The 23,537-nt window shown below is 41.9% G+C and overlaps 2 protein-coding genes and 1 non-coding gene across 3 annotated transcripts; 2 read left to right on the top strand and 1 right to left on the bottom strand.

Annotated features, from left to right (window-relative positions):
• Window positions 1-2,723: 2,723 nt before the first annotated feature.
• Window positions 2,724-15,084, bottom strand: LOC137899997 (ferroxidase HEPHL1-like). The gene is made up of 19 exons (XM_068744035.1): window positions 14,909-15,084; window positions 13,458-13,702; window positions 11,524-11,736; window positions 10,722-10,940; window positions 10,087-10,341; window positions 9,440-9,608; window positions 8,593-8,732; window positions 8,348-8,479; window positions 7,845-8,050; window positions 7,460-7,604; window positions 7,146-7,358; window positions 6,506-6,722; window positions 6,270-6,409; window positions 6,065-6,190; window positions 5,860-5,966; window positions 5,543-5,774; window positions 5,258-5,397; window positions 4,761-4,926; window positions 2,724-3,085 (listed from the first exon to the last, which is right to left on the bottom strand). The coding sequence occupies exons 1-19, from the start codon at window positions 15,082-15,084 to the stop codon at window positions 3,009-3,011; spliced, it is 3,318 nt and encodes a 1,105-aa protein (XP_068600136.1). The 3' UTR covers window positions 2,724-3,008.
• trnac-gca (transfer RNA cysteine (anticodon GCA)) lies at window positions 12,599-12,670 on the top strand. The gene has a single exon. It is a non-coding gene; the product is annotated as a tRNA-Cys (tRNA).
• A 2,250-nt stretch (window positions 15,085-17,334) lies between the features above and the next one.
• Window positions 17,335-23,183, top strand: tmem135 (transmembrane protein 135). The gene is made up of 15 exons (XM_068744459.1): window positions 17,335-17,473; window positions 17,808-17,935; window positions 18,278-18,370; window positions 18,594-18,627; window positions 18,728-18,793; window positions 19,362-19,408; window positions 19,542-19,583; window positions 19,667-19,840; window positions 19,924-19,993; window positions 20,072-20,239; window positions 20,482-20,545; window positions 20,658-20,734; window positions 20,877-20,975; window positions 21,309-21,376; window positions 21,454-23,183. Exons 1-15 carry the CDS (start codon window positions 17,336-17,338, stop codon window positions 21,587-21,589), a joined length of 1,404 nt encoding a protein of 467 aa, XP_068600560.1. The 5' UTR covers window position 17,335; the 3' UTR covers window positions 21,590-23,183.
• The last annotated feature ends 354 nt before the right edge of the window (window positions 23,184-23,537 follow it).

The raw sequence follows: 23,537 nt of genomic DNA, 5'->3' as shown, positions 1-23,537 counted from the left end.
CAAGAGGGAAGGGGAGGAGTTTGTTAGCTATCAGGGAACTGAAAGACGGGAAGGTCCAATATTTAATAAGAGTACAAGATAAAATCATTTCACTTTGAACCTAACTGCTAGTTGCATCATGTGGAAGGAAAGCGAAAACAAAGGTATTGCATCTGTTAATCACGCACACGCACACACACACACAGTTTGTTTGCCACATAACTGTTCCTTGCTGAATGTTTCCCTTCCAATTAGGCACGCATGAGCACTAATGACAGATCCCTTATAGAGCTTCAATAACAACAAGTCACATAATGAGCTTTGTCATATGCACAAAGATCTTTTCATCCCTGTGTTGCAGGGTCAAAGGGACAAAGATTGGACATCACATCGCAGGCAGTAATGACTGAGGAAGCGTCTGTGGAGGCATCGCAGAAGTTGTGCAAACTGGTATGAACTGGATAAATTGGGACTCTCTCCCTGCTCAGTCACTCAGTAACTCCCTCCACTCAGGTTCATTCAGCTGTGGCTGTCTTCTGTAATTACTGCATCCAAATCACAACAAAGCTGCCACACACACACACACACACACACACACAGACACACACACACACACACACACACACACACACACACACACACACACACAGACACACAACAACAGAGTACTGTCTACACAATGAGTTTAACCAGCAATGTAAAGTAATTTCGGAGTTATTTATAGATTTATTGGGAAAAAAAAAAAAGGATAATCAAGGAGAGAGTAAGTCTCCATAGTCTTATCTAAAAAAAAAAAAGTTTATTCTCATTATTCTATTGTGTTTTTTGAACAGCATATAAGAAAGAAGATGCCTAGAACGTTAAGAATGGCTCTTACCGCTCCAGTCGACAGCAGCGACATCCAGCTTCAGACTTCTTGTGGTCTCTGAGTCCGGTACGCTGTGAAGGACAGCTATTTATACACGGCCTGTCTTCACGGGGCGCCCCCTGCTGGTCAGAGGTAACACTTTGATTTGGCCTGAGATAATGGGAGCCCAGATCTCGGGAGGGTCTTTGTAAAAACCTGAATGGGTCTTTATGAATAAGAATAGCGGGCTGATTGTATCAAACACTGAACGCGCTTTGGCTGGTTGCGTGTGGAAAGCAAGTGATCAAGTCAATCAGACTTGTGAACAACACGACGGCCTGCAGGTGAGGGTGTTATCTTAATCAATAGTGGGCATTGACTGAAGGTGTGACTCCCCTGTTTCCAATCGATCTTGAAAGTGTTGACCCCTGGAGCGGTAGCTTTGCGCACACAAACAGTATCGTCTCCGCGTTGCAGCCAGTTGCGTCCGACCGGTGTCCATTTGTAAGACGACGTTAATTATTTCTGTGATCAATATTGTGCAATTTGTTGACTATATCCGAAATACTTCCAACAGCTGCCGTTTTTTTTTTTATTATTATTTTTTACCGCATATCATTTTATCATCCAGTCGGACACGACCGTCACTGTTCTGGAACTTTCATTCAATATTTAAATCAATCACCGATTGACAAACAGTGAGCCGATCCAAATAAACAATGATATGGTAATTTGTGCTGTCACATTGATCAATAGTCCAGGCTGAGACTGGAGGCTAAATAAATTCAAATGTGTTGTTACAGTCATTAACAAATCAATTGAATTTGTCACGTTTCGGGGGAGATAACAATCATTTACAAATTCTTGCCAGAGCACACACATTAAATCCTTCTAATCACATGCTGATTGATTTTTCACCACTCATTAATAATCAAAAAAACATTTAGGGTTTCGGTCTAATCAGTTACAGGGCACCATGGATTTTGAAGATAGGATTAACGTGATGAATGTGAAAAGGAGCGTTTATCTTTTATTTTTTCTTGGAAGGGAATTAGCGCCATCTAGTGAACTAGAAAAGTACTCGGAGAGCGCAGACCTCCGCCAAGCAGCTCATTCCCCTCCTAATTGGATTTACACCATCTGGATCATCATCAAAAGGTTCTAGATTGTTCTTGGTATCTTGATACACCAAGCATGAAAAGTAATCTCTTTGTGTAGCCACTATGCAAGGACAATAAAGGCTTTCTATTCTAAATGGGGATTAATAAAGTCTTCTGAATTTGAATCTAAACGTGAATCGGAGTTGATGTGTATTTTTAACTGATTTTCGAATCCATAAATGGGGTTTTCAAATGTAATATTTTTTTCCTGACCTCATTCTGCATGGGTGAGATCTAGAAGACATTTTAGATGACAGTGCATTCCATAAACATCGGTCAATAATCAACCGAGATATTGAGGAACACATTTTTGGAGCTGCATTGACTGCAAACGAAAATTTCAAAATGACCCATAATCCAGGATCTCTCCTGGATCATCACCAAAATGTAACCATCTGTTCCGGGTAACGTTCCCGTCATGTCCTGAAAATATCATCATGATCCATCCATAAATTTCTGAGTTATGTTGCTAACAGACAGACATGTCGATGATTTATGTACTAAGGACTTTCAACGGAAACAAGACCGCAAGGGCTTTTTTGAAATGCTCCTCTTAGACAGGATGTTTGGCTGTACTTGTACTGTAATACATACTATTGTTTGACTGTACTTGTACTGCTCTAACATCTAATAAATATATTCATCATCATCATCACATACTGACAGACAGACAGAGATAAACAAACCAACGCCGGTTATTACATAACCCCCCCGCTTCGGCTGAGGTAATAATGTCTTTATTGCACATTCATTTTGGGAATCAAATATTTGGTAAAACAGCGCTTTGTAAATGTAACAACAACAACAATTAAAAGCAATCTAAAGCATTGTACATTGTATGTACCAGTAATTGATTGTACAATTTACTGGTATATTTCAGATCATTGTTTCCTATTTACATACATAAACTCTAGTAAATTACTATGCAAATGTGATGCTGTCCCTGGATTTATTTAAGTGCATCAATGGCCAGTGTTTTGGTGACTTCCTCATCAGAACAGCTTGCGTTCTGTGTCCCTTCTTTAGTGCAGTCCACCCACAGCCATAAGGGTCAGTGAGAGGAGCAGCAACTTTATGGAGCCTTCAGTTCCCGGAGGTGCTGTTAGACAGAGGACAAGGCACATGATAAGCTAATAATGAAATAACTTAAACGATTACGCGCTACAATTAAAGGAAAGTTCTACAAGACAGTGGTGAGGACAGCCATGATGGACGGCTTAGAGACAGTGACTCTGAGGAAAAGACAGGAGGCGGAGCTAGAAGTGAAGGAGATGAAGATGCTGAGGTTCTCCTTGGGAGAGACCAGGTTGGATAGGATTAGAAATGAGACAACAAGAGGGACAGTGAAGGTTAGACGTTTTGGAGACAAGGTCAGAGAGACCAGACTTTGATGATTTGGACATGTCCAGAGGAGAGACAGGGACTATATCGGTAGAAGGATGCTGAGGATGGAACTGCCAGGGAACAGGGCTAGAGGTCGACCCAGGAGAAGATACATGGACGTAGTGAGGGAGGAAATGAGAGTGGCTGGTGTTGGGGAGGACGGTGCAAAGGACAGGGTGAAGTGGAGATGGTTGATTTGATGTGGCGACCCCTTACGGGACAAGCCAAAAGTACAGTAGTAGTACTGGTAGTACCGTACTACTACAATTAGAACTGAATGGAAGTGGTGATGATTCGAAACCGGTTTGTCATTACCATATCTTCAAATTCACATTTTCTGCAGTGCATTAGTTGTTGAAAATATATATATTTTTATCTTCACCTTTATAAATTTCCCATAAAGTTGTATATTTTGCGTGATTACTTCTGCCATGGATGATGTGGTCTGCCCTTTACTGACTCTGCTGCTCCTCTGGTTTCAGGAGAATTCATGTGAAAGGAATTCCTGATCCAAATAATATACTGTATTTCTTTCCCTACTCACAATATTAACTAAGCAAAGGTAGACAACATTCATCAGGACTTACCACATCTATAACCAAACAGCACAGACAAAGACAGTTCAATATTTGCTGCTTCACCCTCCAGGTTAAACAACACAAGAGAAATAAAGGCTGTGCTGTGACCCTAAACCAAATAAAGGACCAGTCCAGTGTTCATTATTGTTTCGCACTATTTAAATAGTGTTTTTTACAGTTGAGAATTTTACAAAGTAAAAACTTACACTTACCATGTCTTTCTAAACTTCCTGGTTTCTATTCATTTCAATATGGCATCACAATCTATTAGAAAACTCTGACATCATGATAACATAATCGAGTAGATTCTATTGAGTGCTCCTAGAAACCATTTTTTTGTGAACACCATGTCTTTGATAATTTTGTTAGCATGTACCATCCAAAAACATGCAATTTAGGTGAATTGATTACTCCATGTGATTGGTTGTCTGCCTTTGTGTGGCCCTGCCTCTCGCCGATAGCAAGCTGGGCTAGTCTGCAGCAACTCCCGTGACCCGCAAAGCGGAAAAGCAGAAGAAAACGGATGGATGGATGACTAACTTTCATTGTGACATGCTTATTATACAAAAATTGACGACACTAAATTTAAATGTAATCTTGGTGTAATATTGTGTCATTTAATGTGCATAAAACTGATGGATATAATTAAAATATCCATGCAGTTCTGAACTATAGCAGTGGTCCAGTGTGAAGAAAACAGAGATTACCATTTTAGGGCTTTTCTGGAAGTGAAAAAATAAAGTGTTGTACATGTGGATACTGAACATGTAAACCAGGAAGCACACACACACACACACACACACACACACACACCTTTTGATGCGGGTTGAATGGTGAAAATGGTCTCCATTCCAGCATGAATGTGGTCAGTCACATGACAGTGGAGGAACCAAGTACCTGGATTCCCAGCCACCATTTCCACTGTTTGGAAAGTCCCAGGGAAAAGATCAAACACATCTGCACGGTGAACACGGTCCGTCTGACACATGCACGCGCATACACACACACACACAGTACAACAGAGGGGAACAAAGAAAAGAAAACAAATGTTGAGAAATGCAGTAAGAAAAACTTACGTTCCAAGTACAACAACATCTGATACGGTACTAACAAGAACCGTCCGGAGATCTCCCCGGCGCCGGCAAAATTCAATCCAGCATTCTCGCTCTTGTCAGTGTTTTCAGGCTGGTTGTTTGAAGTTGTTCCTTTGTCTGAGATGTTTGGTTGGATGTCTGCTGATGTGTCCTGGTTGCTTCTCAGGCGTGGCTAATGTTGGAGTGGGTATATGTGCATGTCAGGGTGCACGTTACCTTGTAAGTGAAGGTCTCTGCGTGGAAGTGAACAGTGTGCATGTCGACTTCATTTCCCATTCCCAGTAGATACCAGTCAACTTTCTGACCCTGTGTCATCACCAGTCCATGGAGGTTACCGTACAGTTGGCCATTGATCCCTACAAAAGGCATATTCCACACATTCACATCATCACAAACAGAATCAAAGACATGCAGGTTCCTTAAATATATTTATTTCCCATGTTCTGAGCCTTGCTTTGCACAGTTGGGTTCACCCCCCACCCCCCCCTTCCTATTTATTACCATGCATCATGTTACTCTCCTCAAAATCTTCATCTGGCGAGAAGGTATCGGGGTCGACGCCGAGATATTGTCTGATGTTGTCATCCAAATACCATGACTGGTTTTCGTCATGCACCATGAAGAGCAGAGCAAACTCTCTCTCCACGTCGGCCCTCTTTCTGTCCGACCCCTCCCCACGAAGAGTTCCAGGTTTGCATATCACCAGAGGGCCCAGGAGACCACTGTACAGATCCTGAACACATAGTAAAACACGGCACACTGGAATCCCGATCTAAAACATGCAGTTTTCACATGTTAGCCAAATGAGGAATATGCACCTTGATGAAATGAACTTTGGAATAGTAGGCATAAGAGATGCAGTTGGGATCTGAGTTGCTGGGACTGGAGCTTTCAGGAACATCCCAGGTCAACTCTATTATGGAGCCTGAAGGCAAAAGAACAGAAAAATACAATGTCAATATTTTGGCTTCTGAGAAAGGGGCAAATGTAATATATGAATTTGAGTTGCAACTTGATTTTCACCAGGTTTGACCGGAACGTGCGCGCCGCTGGCCTTAACTCCGTGAGCGCTGATCGAATACGGCCGGCTGGCTTTGTTCTTGAATGTGATCACAATCTGTTCTCCCACCTCTGCTTTGATTATGGGACCTAAAGAGAGGGGGGGGCATCCGCGTCTTCTCTTGTCTTTTCACGGTTTAAAAACAGCAAGAAGTGACTCTAAACATACCAATTATTCCCAAGTGCTGCTGGTCGGGCGTCCGTTTCTTCTGAACCCGGAAGCTTTCATCAGCGTACTCTCTGTACACGACCTTCTTATAGCGAGAGCCAATTCTGTTCGCCCCTCTCTCCACAAACACACTTCCTGGACTGGAAAGACATTGAGCAGTTTGCTTTCTATTACCAAATTGTAATAAGTTATGCTCCGGCTACATCAATGAAATACCCGGCAACTATAGTACTCGCCTTTGTTCTGATGTGGTGCCGTGTTTCTCCAGCTCCCAGCGTCTGTCAGGCGAATAGTCCCACTCAATTTCTTCAGCACTAATAAAATATTGCACAATCTTCGTTGGCTTTGTGGACATTTGCTTCACGTTGCGATGTGGCCAGACGTTCACTTTGTACTGCTGCCTCATGCCGGCTGAGAAGTGGTCTGTTACTCTGCAGCTAACCTCGTACACACCTGAGAGGAAAGTGAACCGCTGTCAGGGCTTTCACACGACGGAAAGCGTTCATGGAGTTGAGAAGGCTACGGAGAAAACGATCTTGAAGAAAAACATCTGTCCTGCAGTTCTGACTTTAAAGTTAAATTATTTTTTTTTGCAGTTGAATAGTGGTTTGCAATGCAAATGTCTGCAGTTTGATTGATCCTGACAGACATTGTCTGCATATATCACACAGTTGATTTCAGTGCATTGAGTGTTTATTGTCTATCCCTTTATGCGTCTTTCTTGTAATTCGGTTACAGGACGTTTGAAGTGAAGCATTCATCCATCTTTCTTGAAGACAGTTTACGTAATCTGTGCATGCAAAAGGGATGTGTGTGGTTTTTTTTGTGTGTGTGTCAGCACCATGTGCTTGTGGGTGTATGTGTGCTGTGACTAACCAGGAGTCATTGGCTGCATGGCGACAGCAGCAGTGGTGTGAGGGAACACGCTGACCGTGTCTCGTCTTGTGCTCTGCTTCTTGAAGGTGTTCCCTTCAAAATAAACACCATGGATGTCTGCCTCTGTACCGAGTCCAAAGGTGTACCACATAACTCTGTCCCCGGCACACATCTCCAGGCCGGGAAGGTTCCCGTACATGCGCCCGTTTACAGCTGCAATGAAAGGGAGGATTCAAAAGAGAAAGTACAAAAATACACACGCCACACTAAAAATATCAGAAGTGACACACAATGAGATAAGACACATTGATTACCATGCATCTTATTGCTCTCTTCGAAGTCTTCTTCGGAGACATTTGAGGAATTGTTGGCAAACATCTCGATGTTCTGATTCAAATACCAGCTCATGTTTTCATCCATGACAGAAAACAGCAGAAAGAACTCTTTATCAACATCTTTCTGTGAAGCCGAGCACAAACAGTAACCGTAAGAATGAGTACAGGGTTCCACACTGGAACCTGAAGCAGCATCAAAACACAATTGTTGAACTGTAATATATGCAGACGTATGTGATTTTAGGGTCAGAAAGTTGTGAGTTATCTTATCTGCATTTGGCAAATTTCACAAAAGTGTCATAAATTATAGTCTTAATCTCATTTCAATTAATCTGAGACATGTTAAAAGACTTTTCTGTCCCACCTGGGTGCCCTTATCTCCCAATGCTCCTTTCTTGCACAAGAGCAGAGGCCCTACTAATCCAGAGTTGGTGTCCATGGCAGGATCCGTGCCAGAGTAGTACAGGTAGGGGATACAGGGGGAATCCGATGAAGATGGGCCTTCGAGCAGCTGCCAGACGTAGGTGAATTTCTCCCCTGGACCAACGTGGGAGCCTGGGCTGTCAACATCTACAGCGTCACACAAAGAGCCAAAGCAATCAAATCCCAAGGATCAGGATATTCCCTCAGTATTGTTCAGTCAGTACGACGTTCCGCAATTTCAGGGTGACGTCAACATTCCTAAGCAGAAGTTGGGACACTTGTGAAACCTGTGACTGACAGTGTAACAGTCAACATAGCGCTATTTGTTAAGCATGTTTAGTTTCATTCAATCTGTGTTTGGAAGATGCAAAATATTTTATCACTTAAAAAAAAGAAGAACTTCATACACATTTTGAATTTGCACTGATATTTTAACTTCCTCACCATCTTCATAGCTAGTGCCCTGGAATTGTTTGTCGTAGTGCAGGCCATGCGGCTGGATGCTGTAGTTTCTATCAGCTTTATTCATGAACGTCACTCTGATCGTATCTCCTTCCTCCGCCCTCAAGACGGGACCTGCACAAATACAAAGGGCAGGGTCACCAGACAAGAGTCATTAAGGGAACTGAAAGACGAGTCACCGGCGCAGAAACGGAAGCATGCCTGTGAAACTGAGAGTCAAGCCTCACCGAGGAGCCCAAGATGTTGAGAGTCAGGTAACGATGCTTTTGCAGTGGTGAAGGTATTGTCTGTGTACTCTTTGTAAAGCACTTTCATGTAGAGGCCTCCAATCATCCCATTAACGTTTCCAAAAAATATCTCAGAGGAACTAAGAGTGGAAGAGTTGGAGAGTGAGGGTGGAAGAATATGGAGCACAAGAGACAAGGAGAAAGAGTGAATTGGACCGGAAGGAATTTGCAGCCCTGATGAGGCTGTGGTTTCATTCTGCAGAAAAAGTAAACAGAACGAGAAGTTAGTGGGCATGTTTAAAATAATTCTAAACAACGATATAAAAACAACCATCCATCAATCTCTATAGTGTTTACTCCATGTACAATACAAAGGCATCTAACATCAGGAATGACGCTCACACGCAGCGAGTCCAGCGGCCTTACACAAATACAGGAAACACTCTTCAGAGGTTAGGGAAGGCGTAAAGGAAGCCCCATAATGGACAGTGATTTATTGTATGAAAGCAAACAATGTCCATCTCACACATATTATACCTCGTGACGCTACCGCCTAGCTACAGTGCACCCATAGTAATTTGAGACATTTAATGTAATTGTTTTTCGAGGGTTAGTGCTGTGAAAAAAAAAACGAGATTAGACAGTAAATCTGGATGATTTATAATCTCCACAGACATTATGCAGTAAAACACGATGACAGACATAGCTGGGAGACGGCTATAAGGAAACCTTGTTCTGGGTCAATGTCTGTTTGTACTTCAGTAAGCTTTTTTTTTTATTGCAGTCATCATTGATGAGGGCGGATGCCGCAGTGCATGACTCAGAACGTAATAGGGTGTCTGCACACCTGTCGGCCTCAGTCAGGGACACGTTGTTAATCAGGTCCTTCCCTGAGGGAGCGTAGTTCCACAGGACCTTCTCTGCAGCCAGGAAGTAATTCCTCACCACCCTGTCCATCACTGCGGAGTTGACCTCGGTGCCACACGATTTCACCTCGTAGAAGGCCTGCATTCCAGCTACAAAGGATAAAACACAATCAATGCTCAGACTATAAGTCACGGGTACAAAGCAAAAGCTTGTACTGAATCTCAACCTTTTGCTACATTTTAACATCTCAAACAGGATAAACTGAACAAGATTTGTGAGTGAGTGACTTGTGCTTTCAACACTATCATGTAGTTTTTTTTCCTATCATATTCTCCCCTTTTTTTTTAAACCACAGAAATATGAGGATGGAATGGAAAAGCCGGCGTGACGCAAAACTATGGTATTGTGCTAAGCATTGTTTCTAACATGTTGAGTAAGCGGGGTCTTTAAGGAGAACTTTAAATGACTTTAAACAGTCAAGTCCAGACATGTCAAAAGAGGAAATGCAAACGATGATTTCATTTGGGTTTGACAAATAACCTCAAAAAATGCATTCGCCTTGTCAGCAACTTTAAAACCATAAAAGAGGTCAAAGGCGATCCAGAAATCAGAGGTCAGGCTCTTTACCCATCAAGTGGTCGTTAACTTGGCAGGTCACCAACCACTTTCCACTTGCTCTTGGGGTCATCGCAGCAGTAACAAACGTGGCAGGGAACAGGCTGAGCACGTCTGTGCGGTGGCCACGATCGAGCAGCGTATTCCCGTGGAAAAAGGCGGAGTGAATATCCACCTCATTGCCCATGCCGAACAAATGCCAGGCCACTGGCCGATTCTGGCATAACTCGATTCCCGGCAGGTTGCCAAACATGAACCCATTAATAGCTGTCAAACAGAGAAAAACACAGACAAGAGGCTCAATGTAAGGTTGAGATAAGGATTGCGTAATACTGAAACAATGCAGTCATGTGACTTCCTCTGTGACCTCTCCACCTCCTCTGAGGTTCTGAGCAGATACCAAAAGTTTGTGGGAAATAGACAACTGTTTGGTCAATATCCAGAGTGGAAATAAAGCATTTGAGTGCCCTTATTTTATGGTGATGGTGATATTTTCAGCGGCAGTGCTTTAAGTGGGCCAAACAGATGAAGACATGCAATCCTTGGTGGAGACAATAAAAGCTAGAGACGCTGAAAACTGCAAAAGAGTCAAAATATGTCAGTAAACTTAGTGTGTGCTCTTTAATTTTAGCATTAAACAATCTCACCGTGCATCAGGTTGGACTCTACAAAGTCTGGGTCTTCTGGGTCGACTGCGGTCGGATCAGAGCAGCTCTGGATGTTGTCCTCCAGGTACCAACTCAGGTTTTCGTCCACCACGTTGAACATCAGGAAGACATCCTGGTCCACATCATTTCGAGCGGACTCTTTGACAGAATTGTTTTTTTGCTGTCCCTGGACTGGATCGTTAGTGTCCTTCAAGGTTCCTGCAATCATAGAGAAACAACAGATTTACACAGTCAAGGATAGATAAGGTAACATTTAATATTCTCAGTACCTTGGATGTATGATAGGTTGAATGTTTTTCATATGAAGCTTTCTTCTGTGGGTTTTCATTGTAGTCATTAAGGGCTTAAGGTTTGTGAATGTTGGGGTCATTTATCTTAATTATATGGGCAAGGATAAGCAAAAGATGACTGTGACTATTATTAAAGGATACACTAACAAATTTGATTTGACTTAAAATAGCATATTGTGTTTCATACGGAGAAGGAACCAACAATATTTTTGATACATTATGATGAAGTCAGTTAGTTTAAATTATGTGGACACTCAAAAGATAATTATGGCCCTGTTGACTTAATTTTTTTTTAAAACTTAATATAAAACTTCAATTACATTTTTTTACATTAGATTGAAGTAAATGGTCACATTTACTTACCGGTGCTACAAAGTTTTATTTTTATCATTCAATTCTGAATAAATCAAATTAAATTAATGCGAACTCATGCATGCATTCACTTATATAAAGTAAAGAGGAACATCTATAGGAATGAAACAACTTCACACCTTTCTTGCAGGTGAGCAGGGGCCCGATTAGTCCTGTGGCAATTTCCCTGGGAGCATCCAGGTGAGAGTGGTAGACCCAGGTAAGGCAGTTGGCATCGCCGTCTGTGGGGGAAAATTCTGGTCGGACCTCCCAGCGGTACATGTAGCTGCCTCCAGGAGGGACAGAGTCATCCATCTTCAAATTGCCTGATGTTCCGTCTGGGTAGAGCGCCCCTGGTAGACACACGGAACATGTTTATGCAGGCATCTCTGCGTGTCTTCCTGAGTTCATGTCAGCAGGAACGACGGCATCGTCTTTATCAGGGACATTTTTGCTTTAGAAGTGCTGCAGAATGATGCATCAGACAAATCCTTTATCAGCTACAAATCATCACATTCTTCTACAGAGATGAGTCAATGGCTTTTATATCCATGAACCATTGAGCCTCTACGTGTTGTAAGTCTGTATGACCTGACCTCTATACCAGCTTGTACTCCTAACATCCTCCCCCCTCCTCCACCTTCTGACCCAGGGTGCTGTTTTCAAGAACAAGTTGACCTCTTATTGAGAAATGTTCTCTTTGATTCCTTAAAAAGACCTTGGCTGTAATCTGCTGTATTATTAAAGTAATTGAAGGATGTTTCACTTCCCCCCAAAGGCTGTGGAAACTCTCTAGCATTTGGCAGTTGTGTACCAAGTACTGTTAAAGGTTAGAGAAACACCAACAGGAGGTTTTGAAATTGTGCTGTGTCACCATTTCCTATTTTATAATGTCTTAATTGGATTACTTGAGAGACAATAACATTTTTATTCCTTCTTTTTCTCAGAGATTGTCTGGAACAACACATTATGAGAAGATAAGGCTTTGAGGGTAATTTTTTTTTTTTTTTTTTAAGTTGGTATTTAAATAATTAGTTTGAGCAGAATTTGAATCAGTATGTTTGTGAAAAGATTTACTTCCTCTAATAGCTATAAAATGTTGTTTTTAACACGCGAACAAAGTGGCTTTCATTTCCTCCGCCGAGGTGAGGCGGCGGAAATGAAATCCCTGGCGTGTCTGTCTGTCTGTCTATTCAGGGAGTGTCGGGAAGGGGAGGGGGTATAGCTCAGTGGGCGAGCATTTGACTGCAGATCAAGAGGTCCCTGGTTCAAATCCGGGTGCCCCCTGCCCACCGGTCTGCCGCTGTCCTCTGTATATGTTTATTGTTTAAGAGAGAGAAGTTAGTTTTTGATTTGATTATGTTATGATGTGTGCCTTAAGCCGTGGGCCTTCTCACGATTTTATTATGTTCGCATAATGATAATAAAGTATTTTGAATCTTGAATCTTGAATGTTACCAGGAACAGATGTTTAAGTTTTGGTGACAATCCAGAAGAGATCCTGGATTCTGGATCCGTTTGAAATTTTCGTTAACATTGCATTCAATGGAGTTTCACATTTTTGTTCCACAATATCTCAGTTGATTATTGGCCAATGTTTATGGAATTTGACACAGTCATGTAGGGTGGGGACCTTGATCTCACCACCGAATTTCATGCTAATTGGATCCAGAACGATTTTAAGAAAGAAATATTACATTATAACATTGAAAACTCAATTTATGGATTTATAAATCTGTTAAAAATACACATCAACTCTGATTCACTTTTACTTTTCATGGTTGGTGTATAAAGATACCATTTATAACCTTTTGGTGATGATCCAGATCACCATGTGGACGGTGTAAATCCAAATAGGAGGGGAATGAGCTGCTTGGCGGAGGTCTGCGCTCTCTTGAGTGCTTTTCTACTTTAATATAATTGCTATAAAAATAACTAAAAATATATACTTTTCTTTTTAACAATGTTAAAAAGAAGCATTAAAAATTGCCCCTCAGATAAAGATTTCATTGATTTTGAACATGCTGTGTGTGTGTGTGTGTGTGTACTGTTTATATATTTTGTTAGATTTTACCTTCTGCATCCTTCTCATAGAAAACACCGTGGGGATGCATAGAGTAGTTCCTGCTTGCAAAGTTCTTCAAGTGAACCACAATAACATCATCGACCTCGGCTCGCAGTATCGGCCCCAGGAAGCCCAACCAGGAAGGATGGGGGGCCAAATGACTGTAGGTAGCGTCTGTGAACTGTCGGTACATGGCCTTCTTATAAACACTGCCGATCCGGTCGGGTCCGCTTCTCAGAAACGCAGAAGCATGTCTGACATAGAAGGAGAAGAGAGAGAACATGATTGATGATTGATGTGGAGAGGGAGGGGAGTGCAGGAGGAAGAGGAGTATTTCACACTTCTTCACTTCAGAATGACACAATAGCTTGAACCTTTTTTTTCCTCCCTTTAAAGCTTGAGGCACATTCTTTCAGGGGACAAACACACAAGAGGATAAACTTTTACATACTAATAATAAAAAAGCAGGTTATGGAAAGAACAGCAAGAAAATAAAATACTCTCTATTTTATGCAGAGTTTAAAAAAAAAAATCATTTATAAAATCAACTGTACAGTATCAATACAAATACATATTGTCTCTGGCTGCAGGGCTGTCAGCGATCCGACTTGTCATTGCTGTCATTGCATGTTTCTGTGGGCTAATAACATGTTACAGGGATAAGCAAACAGCTTTGTGATTGCATGTCCAGCTCACAGGCAACAGGGACAGCAAAAGAAGCTTCACATTAGTGAATGGGTGGGCGTGATGAACAGTTTCCCAACAGATGTAGCTGATCAGCAATCACAGTGCCCAGAAAGGGGGGTAGTGGGGGCTGAGAGCTCCCTGTCTTTTGTCTCATTCTGGCCTGTAGCTGTGGACAATGGGATCTCGTGCATGTGTTTGTTTGTTTGCCTCCTCCTTTAGTGCTTCCAGTCTAGTTTTTGGGCCTTTCTTTTCTCTTGTTGAAGGGTTAGTTGAGTTCTGGTCAGGCCGAGGTGAGACCCCCCCCCCCCCCCCTATGTGGGCTGGACAGTGGTGGATCCCCCTGCTTTTGTGTATTTTGGCTGGCCCTCCAGTAGTTAGTTAATGCAGGAGAATGCTTTAAAGTTGGCCGGTTTAGTCTAAGAAATAACCTCGTGTGCCCCCCCCCCCCCATTAAAAAAGAGGTTCAGGTGCAGAACACTGTACTAACTGATGTAGGTGTGCATAGTTTCAGTAAGATGAGATTTGATGGATGAGAGGTGAAACGCCTTCAACCAACCCGAAGCAAGTCCATGAGTTGATTCTTGTTTTGCTCTTCTTGATTTAGTGCTTAAAAATAAAAATTAAAAGCATTTCCCAAATAATTGTTTGCTTCTAGTAAAAGATACATGAATGACGCCTGTGAGAAAGTCACTGGAGTCTGTCGTCTCTCCTGATAATCTCACAACATCTTTGCTTCCAGGGAACCGCAGACAGTGATTAGAATCAGAACTCACTCATCATTCTCCACGCGTTTTCCGTTCAGCAGGTTTTTCCCACTTGGTGCGTAATCCCAAACGTCCTCAATGATCCCCACATAGTAGACAGTCTCCCTGCTGCGCTTCTCTCCCGCTCCGGAGGAGGACGGGAGAAACAGAGCGAAACCGGCCAACATCCCCAAAATCCGAGCCATTTCTCAGGAGCCCGGACGCGCCGCTCCGCCGAGGTTCGGGAACAAGTCGGGGAAGCTCCGAGCGCCCTTCTGGAGAGGAGTGAATCAGCAGTGCGCGCCGGCGCCCCGCGATTCATGAAACTATGATGCGGGAAACAGTTATCCCATTCAGCCTCGCAGTGACGCAGGGACGGCCTCTGGCGGTCCCACGCGTGCAGGGGACGAGACACGCCCACCCCGTGCACGCGTCGCGTTGCGCGCTCCTCATTATTTCAAGATGTCATTAAAATCGCCTGCAGGGAAATGAGTGTAATTGATCTGTTTATGTTAAAATGCAGACTCATGCGCCGTGCGGGGGGGGGGGGGGGGGGGGGGGGGGTCGTCTGAATTGGGTGTCAATTTTCCAAAGCTGATGAACAAGCACGTTTTAGTCGAATGGTCTCTGGAGGGCACGATTCAGGACCAGGATCCAGAAGTGTTGCCATTCAGATGCTCCGAATTTCACTTTATAAAATGGTTTTAAATGCTGCATTCGAATCAACCCGAAACCTTTTTTTGTGTGTGTCAAAGACACTCCTAAAACCAGGTCCGGAAGATTAATTAAACTACAGTTTATTATTTCTGTTGCGTAATAATACAGTTATGAATGTTGGTAATAACTATAGGTACTGATAGGTTCAAACAGGGCCGTAGATATAAATCGTTAGGGGGGGGGGGGGGGGGGGGGGCAGCCTCTCTTTACTCAGATCACTTCTTAAAAATTAAATGTCTGACTGTATGAAATGTGCAATAAATTGTGATTTACGGACAACCCTTACCTTACACTATTACTGCTGTTGCCATAAACTGGTGGGGGTGGGGGGGGGGGGGGGGGGGGGTAGGGGGGGCTATTGGTTAGGATAAAAAACTCAGAGCTATGAAACTTTAAGAAAATATTTATTAAAGCATATGTTGTGAACATTCTCCAAATTTTTATGGTGTAAATGTATTTATTAGCTAAAATAATAACTATTTAAATAGACCAATAACAGATATTACAACTGTTTCTCCTAAATATACCACAAAATACTACATTTACTCATAGCTGTTGTCTTATAGAGATTCAATGACCGAATGGAAAGTACCTATACCGATACTTCTTTGTAGAGCACGCTTGTACTGCAATGAATTGCTGTAAATGTGAATCAACCTCAGGTCTTTCCAGTTGGGCGAAAGCCTTTGTGGGATTTATCGAATGCTGTACTTGGGATCATTGTTCTTTTGGAATGTCTAGAGACACTCAAGCATTTGTTTCCCCTGGTGATAAGTTTTATTCTGGGATATCCTGCCACTTAATGCAGTACAATTTACCCCCTCGTACCCCTCTTCCTGGAGACAAACTTCCTGAGCATCAGTGACTCACCACCATATAATATAATATTCTATTTAGTTTTATGTTTGAAAGTACTGCAAATCAATTAACTACACATAATACGACTGATGGTATTATTTGACACTTTGCTTTAGTTTCATTGTGTAATACATCAAGCCTAATTTTTGTACATTTTATTTTATCGAGCAAATTTTTCTGATCGGGGCACATGTCAACAAGTGTCTCGCAAAGCCCCTGTATCTGAAGAAGGACAACAATTCAAGTTACGTAACAAATGGATTGTACTCCAGATGGTTTACATTTCTGGTTATCCTATACTTAATTATAAAGCAGCTACAAGGGAATGACAGGAAAGGTGAAGAAGATGTTATAACAGTTTAGAAATGATCGTTTTTAGGACAAAATTGTGATTGCTAGGAAAAAAGTTTCCTTTGATATCTATTGTTTGCAGTTTTCAAGTGTTTATGTATTTTATTGTGGTCGTGCAAAAACCAATGAATTGATTTCTGTAAATTGTTGTAGATGTGAACATGAGCCTGGCAAGAACACCTTTAATTTTGGTAGACCAAAGTAAACCAATATCAAGTTTACATGAAATATAGAACTTTTGAAATGTTCAAATGTTCTGTGGCGACACGTTCAGTTTTTACTGTGAAATCATGTCTATATATTCATCTGGATACTTTTTTATTTATTTTGTTGCTCATTGAATTGTTTTATTTATGTTTTGTTATTTTTCTTTGACTGGAAAAACACGAGTTATCTTGTTCATTATTGATCACTGGAACATCCGGTTCTTGACAGAATCGGGCACGTGCACAGCTCCTTCGCCAATGAACGCGCATGACGTCACGTTTCCGGTCTCCCTCCCAGTGTTGTTGACGGTCGAGAGCAACAGACATGGCTGTCCTCAGTAAAATACCACACAGCTGCTACGAGATCGGCCATACGTGGAGCCCGTCGTGTGTTCAGTCTGCGGCGGACATAGCCACGGCTGCTCTGGAGGTCTCCTTCAAAATATACGTCCCGCTCTACCTGGTTCGTTTGTCTTTTTGTTTAAGCTAAATGTGTCTGAAGCTACAGTTAGCTACCTGTCAAAATGATGCTAACCACTTACCGATTAGAAAGAATTGCCGTTTCAGTATGTACTTTAACTAGCTAGCGTCAAGTTAAACTGTACATTATTGCGCGCGTTACTTTTATCCTCTGACAGACACGCAGCCCAACGGCTAGCTAGCTAGGCACGTATCTCAGGGTGAGCTAATCACACTGACGTGCTGGGTGGAGACTCGCTCGTCCAGTTGTTGTTGCAACACGTTCTCTCTGCGGCGTTCATCAACGGCTTCCAGTGAGACGTTTCTTTGTTTTGCAGATTGCAGCCGTCTTAAGAAGAAGGAAGAAAGAGTACTATTTAAAAAGGCTCCTTCCTGAGATCCTGTGGTCGACCTCCTTCCTCACTGCCAATGCAGGACTTTACATTATTTTCTTCTGCCTTCTCAGGTTCGTTGGGTTCCCCACACATGCCAATAACGCCACTCAGCTGTTAGTATGACAGCCCAGTTAGAAACAAAGTATACCTGATTTTCTATAAGTTTTTTTTTTTTTTTTTTTTAGAAATCTGCTACTGTGTTTATCGCCTGCTTTCAATAACCTCATCACGCCAGGACAGTAATGGCTCACATTTTTATGACGTGATAAAAAGGCTACATTTGATGACTTCTGCACTATACACACACACACACACACACACACACAGCAAATCACATGACAAAGGTTGTTTTCTGTAAAAGTGTAAATTTATATAGGATTGCCCAGGAATGTGAAAAAATGCTTTAACTTTAGGAAACTTTTGGGAGGATTCCACTCCTGGTCTGCCGGGTTTTGGTCGGCGTTGCCTGCTTCTTATATCGCCATCCTCGTGGAACGTAAGAGCAGGTGAGATTCCTGTTGCTTTACTTTACTTTATTTTACTCTGCTTTCAAAGTGTTTTGATGTTTTCGACAGAATCACATTGACAGCACTACTGTGCAAAAATGTTACCTCTTTTCAGGATCAAGTTATTTTGCTGAATAGATTTCAAGTGTCACTCATTATTTTTAGTTTTCTAAAAATCCACAATGCTGATTGAGAATTGCTCTCTCCCCTCAACCCCCACCAGGAGAGGACTGTTGACAATATACATGGCAAATCTTGTAAGAGCCCATCTTTTAATTTAAATTCTATTTTTATGTGTAATGATGTTTATCTATTTCCTTATCTATTAATAAAATAACACTGTAATCTTGTCGTCAGGCCACTGAGACTTTGTTCCGCATGGCAATGACGCGAGGCATCGTCACACCCATCAAACATGGCGAGGTAGGATGAAAGGCTGACATTAAGGTGAATAACGGAACCCTAAAGAAGGATCTAATGGGTGCAGCACATGAGTTCAGATGTGGGACAACAGCAACTCTCCAATATGTTGTGCTGACGAACGAGCGTTTACTTTAGCGATTAGCGACGCTGCTCTACGTGTCGGTGATTTAGACATTTTCACGCTTACAATAACTTCACGGCTGTAAGTTTCCTGTTTCATCAAAGCGGCAAAACCAAAACGGATAGTCCTCTGAAGAAGCAGAATTAAACCTTCGACTTCTGAATGAAGTTCAATGGACTTTATCAGGAGGAGGGCTGCGTTGTGCCGGTTTCACCGTATGAACCTGGACTTTGATACATTTAGCATTAGCTCTTGTCCAATCGTTCAGGGAGGTGAAGTAATCGATGGAATCTGTGCTGCTCTGCCTGAACGCACACATTAGTCCCCCTCGATGGGAAGAAGCTTCACCTTCCGTCGCTCCTCTGGAAGCCTTCTACTGTTAATCAGCATTTACAGACATTTTGAATCCCCACCACGAGTCTCTCTTGTCTTTTTGTTCCCCAATAGGTGCTGCTGTTCTGCCTCACCGCATCGCTCTACATGTTCTTCTTCAGGTCAAGAACATAGACAGATTCCTGAAGTTAATTGTGAATCACTTGTCAAGCTGGCTATTCTGAATGATATTGTACTTGAGAACAAAGAACGAGCGTTTCAAGATGAATGTAAATGTATTGTTTTGTGCCGCAGGAGTAAGGATGGTCTCAAAGGCTTTTCGTTTTCTGCATTAAAGTAAGTTGTACCTGCTACCGCTGGTACTTTTCAATTTAGATGGCTAAAGCTTACAGATGGGGGGGGTGCATTGTCTGTTACAGGTTCATCATTGGGAAGGAAGAGATCCCCTCTCAGCCTCTCATGGAGGAACCCGGCTGCACGAGGTCTCATGAGGGGGAAATGACTTTGAAGGAGACGGAGGAGAGGTCAGCAGAAAGGCCCGGCTCCTGGAGGAGGGCTCTGCTAGGCTACATCAGAGAACTGCTCCAATCAGTGTGAGCTTTATACAGTCTTTAAACACAAACATGTGGGTTGGCACAGAATGCCTAGTGTTGACTTTCTCTATTTTATAATCCAGATGCAAAAAGGGTCCAAGGCACAGATGTTGTAAACATTACCAAGACAACTGCATTTCCTACTGCCTTAAAGTGAGGCTTTCGCACTAATTCTATACTATTTAATATTAATGAACCGGAATTAAATACTTGTTTTTTTGGATGTTGCAGGGTTTTGTCAGGATGTTCAGCATCGGCTTCCTGATTCAGTGTTGTCTTAAAGTCCCCTCAGCATTTCGCCAGATGTTCTCTAAACCCTCGCGGCTCCCTTCTCTATTCTACAACAAAGAAAATTTCCAGCTGGGGGCCTTTCTAGGATCTTTCGTCAGTATCTACAAGGTAGATTTTCTGTTTTTCATTCAAAATGTTTGCCTTTTTGTACAATTATATTCCCTACATCCATTCTTGCTTTGAGATCAGCCAAAAAAAAAAACCCAGTGATAAATAATTGCCTCAAAGTTAGTCAATACATACGTTAATGCACTACAAATACAATAAGTGTCAAATGTGTAGTTCTATCTCCTGAAAGATGCATTTGACATGTAGCCACTGATTTCCTCTTCTTTTCTTCTTTCACTCAGGGAACCAGCTGTTTGTTGCGCTGGCTGCGTAACATCGATGATGAGCTCCATGCACTGATTGCAGGTAAGACGGGATCATCCAAACCTTAAATTAAAGTCCGCGTCGTAGAGCAATAGTCCTTTGATGGCTCAGATGTACTTTGTCTTCTTTTTTTTCCCCATCCCTGTCTTGTAAGGCTTCCTGGCTGGCACGTCAATGTTCTTCTACAGAAGCACGACGATCTCCATGTATCTCTTCACAAAGCTGGTGGAGGTAAAAAACAGAACTGGCAGTGAACATATAGAGCTTGGAGCTCTCCTTAACTGCTCAATACCAGCACAGAGTAATGTTATTAGTGCTTTTTCTTTATTAGGCCGGTTATCATTAACAGCATACCGAATCTGTCTGTCTTTAGACTCTGTACTTCAAGGGCATCGAGGCCGGACGCTTCCCCTATTTTCCTCAAGCAGACACAGTTCTGTACGCCGTCTCCACTGCTATCTGTTTCCAAGCTGTAAGTAACACACACACACACACACACACACACACACACACACACACACACACACACACGGATGACTACACTAATAATCAAAAGCCAATTCAGAAACTGTTTGTGGGTGGATTGCCCAGGCCACTTTGCTCACCTTTGTGAGCACCGATTGCGTTTCTCCTGTCTTCACGTGATTCATTACTTTATCGCGTCTCCTGTCGTGCTATCACTGCTGACCTGACCCGCTGTCTGTCACCACGCCCTCCATTGTCCCTGTGTAAAAGGTTCATGACTAATCCAACGGAGCTGAAGTGAGCATAAATATAATAATTAAGAAGCGTTTCTGTTAAACAGGCTGTGATGGAAGTGCAGAACCTCAGGCCTGCCTACTGGAAGTTCCTGCTGCGTTTAACAAAGGGCAGGTACGGATATCTGATTGTCGTGTTTATCTGCTGATTGTATTTTTGTGCCAGATTTCATTTTCTGTCTCCCGTCGTAGGTTTGCTCTGATGAACAGACACGTGCTGGATGCGTTCGGGACCAACGCTTCCAGGGACTTTAAAGGCTTTGTACCAAAACTGGACCCTCGCTTTACCACGGTGCTTCCACCAGGGGCCGACATCCAGCTCGGATGACTTGGAATTTGAGACTCTGATGTTGATAAAGGATATCTTAGCGTTTTTTTGTTTTTGTTTTCCCCAAAATAACTTTTCAAAGATTGACATCAGCTCAGAAGTGGTAATGTCATTTTATATGATGGAATACGTTTCGGAGGGTGTACACGTCAACGAAAGCATATGGGAAAAGGTTAACGAGTGAAATAAGTGAAAAATTGAACCTTTTTTTCACGCTTTTGCTTGGATTTCACTGAGCAAAACTTCTCTTACTAGTTCATCATGATGTTTCTACATTTTGCAAGTTACCTGCTTGCTTTTCCTGACTAAACTCAGATCGTCTGGTTGAAGAGTGTCATCTTTCATGTCGGAAGGAGAATCACATGTTTTGAGGCTAATTTAGCAGGTTTAAGATTTGTTGATGTATATAATCATGAAGCCTTATCAAATGTTTTATTGCTTTAGATCTAATGTTTTTCAACATTTAGCCTTTGTGTGCTCTTTGTATTAATTGTCTGTTTTACTTTAAACGGGACCATAATTTCATAGATACACATTAAGCCATAATAAATAAGATTTAGTACCAGGAATTGAGAGCATCAACCCATTAGGAAACTTTACGTCCGACTCAGAGGGTACATCCACATTTCTACCATTGATAATCTACACTTGGCAAAATTTTTTTTACCAATGTAGCTGGCCACTCGTAATGTCATTTAAAAAGACAGTGGAACATTTGAGTGTTGGGGAAGAACAAAGGATTTTTGGTAGTAAATTCATTTATAAGGCTGAAATTTAAATGTAAATAAGAAAGAAATTCTACCATAAAATGGGAAATAAAATGTTTGCTTGCTAGTAAACCGACTAATGAGATGACTAATATTGGATCACACACAAATCGAACTATTGAGGCAGGAAAAACTGAGTCCATTCACAGCACTGGATATCTTTAAAAGATGCATGAACAATCACATTCCTGCCATACTTTAACTTAACAGATGGCGTTCTTTAAGTGTATTACGGTAATCTGAAAGATCTGTAAGACATAATGCAGTCATATATATCACACTAATACCTGATGTTTCTTCTACCTCTGGTTCGTAGTTAGTTACACATGTACTCTGTATTTAATGCAGAAACTGAATGTCAAAACAGGTTGGAATAGAAAATAGGATTTGAAAGCGCAGAAGCGCCTTTAATTTACAAATGCATTATATGCAACGTTTTCAAAACAATACTTTATCGCCAATACTCTGTGATACAATGCACACGATCAAATGCCCAAGCGACAAGGGAGACATTATTTTCCGACCCAAGTAATCCTCCTTAAATTCAATGTTCTGAACTAGAGAATGTTTCCTGCACAGAATTATCCAAGGAACAACTGCAGTCAGCCTTGAAGAGTCATTCTCCAGAGGCCAAGCATGATTTGGGTTAAATATATTCCTGTCTCAGATGAGCTTCAGAAGCGGTGTTTGCTCTTGCATTTTGGCTGTCGGTTACAAGGTGAACTCTTTTGCACATTGATTAGGAAACTGTTTACTGAATAATTTGGTGTCGCATTGCTTTCCTCAATCTAACAACGATTCTGTTTTATGAATAAAATGCACACAGCTCTGCCTTTGTGAATTTTCTTTTTTTTCTGAAAGATGAGACTTTGTGCCAGAATTAAATAGTTCTGCTTTGAATGAGATTATGAGATTAGGTAGCCTCATTAAACCAGTATTTCAATTCCTGCACAATACATTTATAGGCTATCTATGTATTGACAAATGTAAGACAGCAGTAGTTTTCCATTACACTTCAGTCCAAAATGAATCTCACCTTTATATTAGAACTTGTTCGGTATTTATTGAAATGTAGTTTCCGCATGTGTTAGTGGGGGGCAGTGTTCAGCGCACAATTTAGGGCACGCCAAAAGAGTAGAAGAAGAAATACATAACGGAAGTTGGTGTGACTGCACACTTTA

The sequence above is a fragment of the Brachionichthys hirsutus genome, chromosome 10 (assembly GCF_040956055.1).
Source record: "Brachionichthys hirsutus isolate HB-005 chromosome 10, CSIRO-AGI_Bhir_v1, whole genome shotgun sequence".
NCBI lineage: Eukaryota > Metazoa > Chordata > Actinopteri > Lophiiformes > Brachionichthyidae > Brachionichthys > Brachionichthys hirsutus.
Note: the sequence above shows the minus strand (reverse complement) of the source record. Positions and strands in the feature narration are given on the sequence as shown.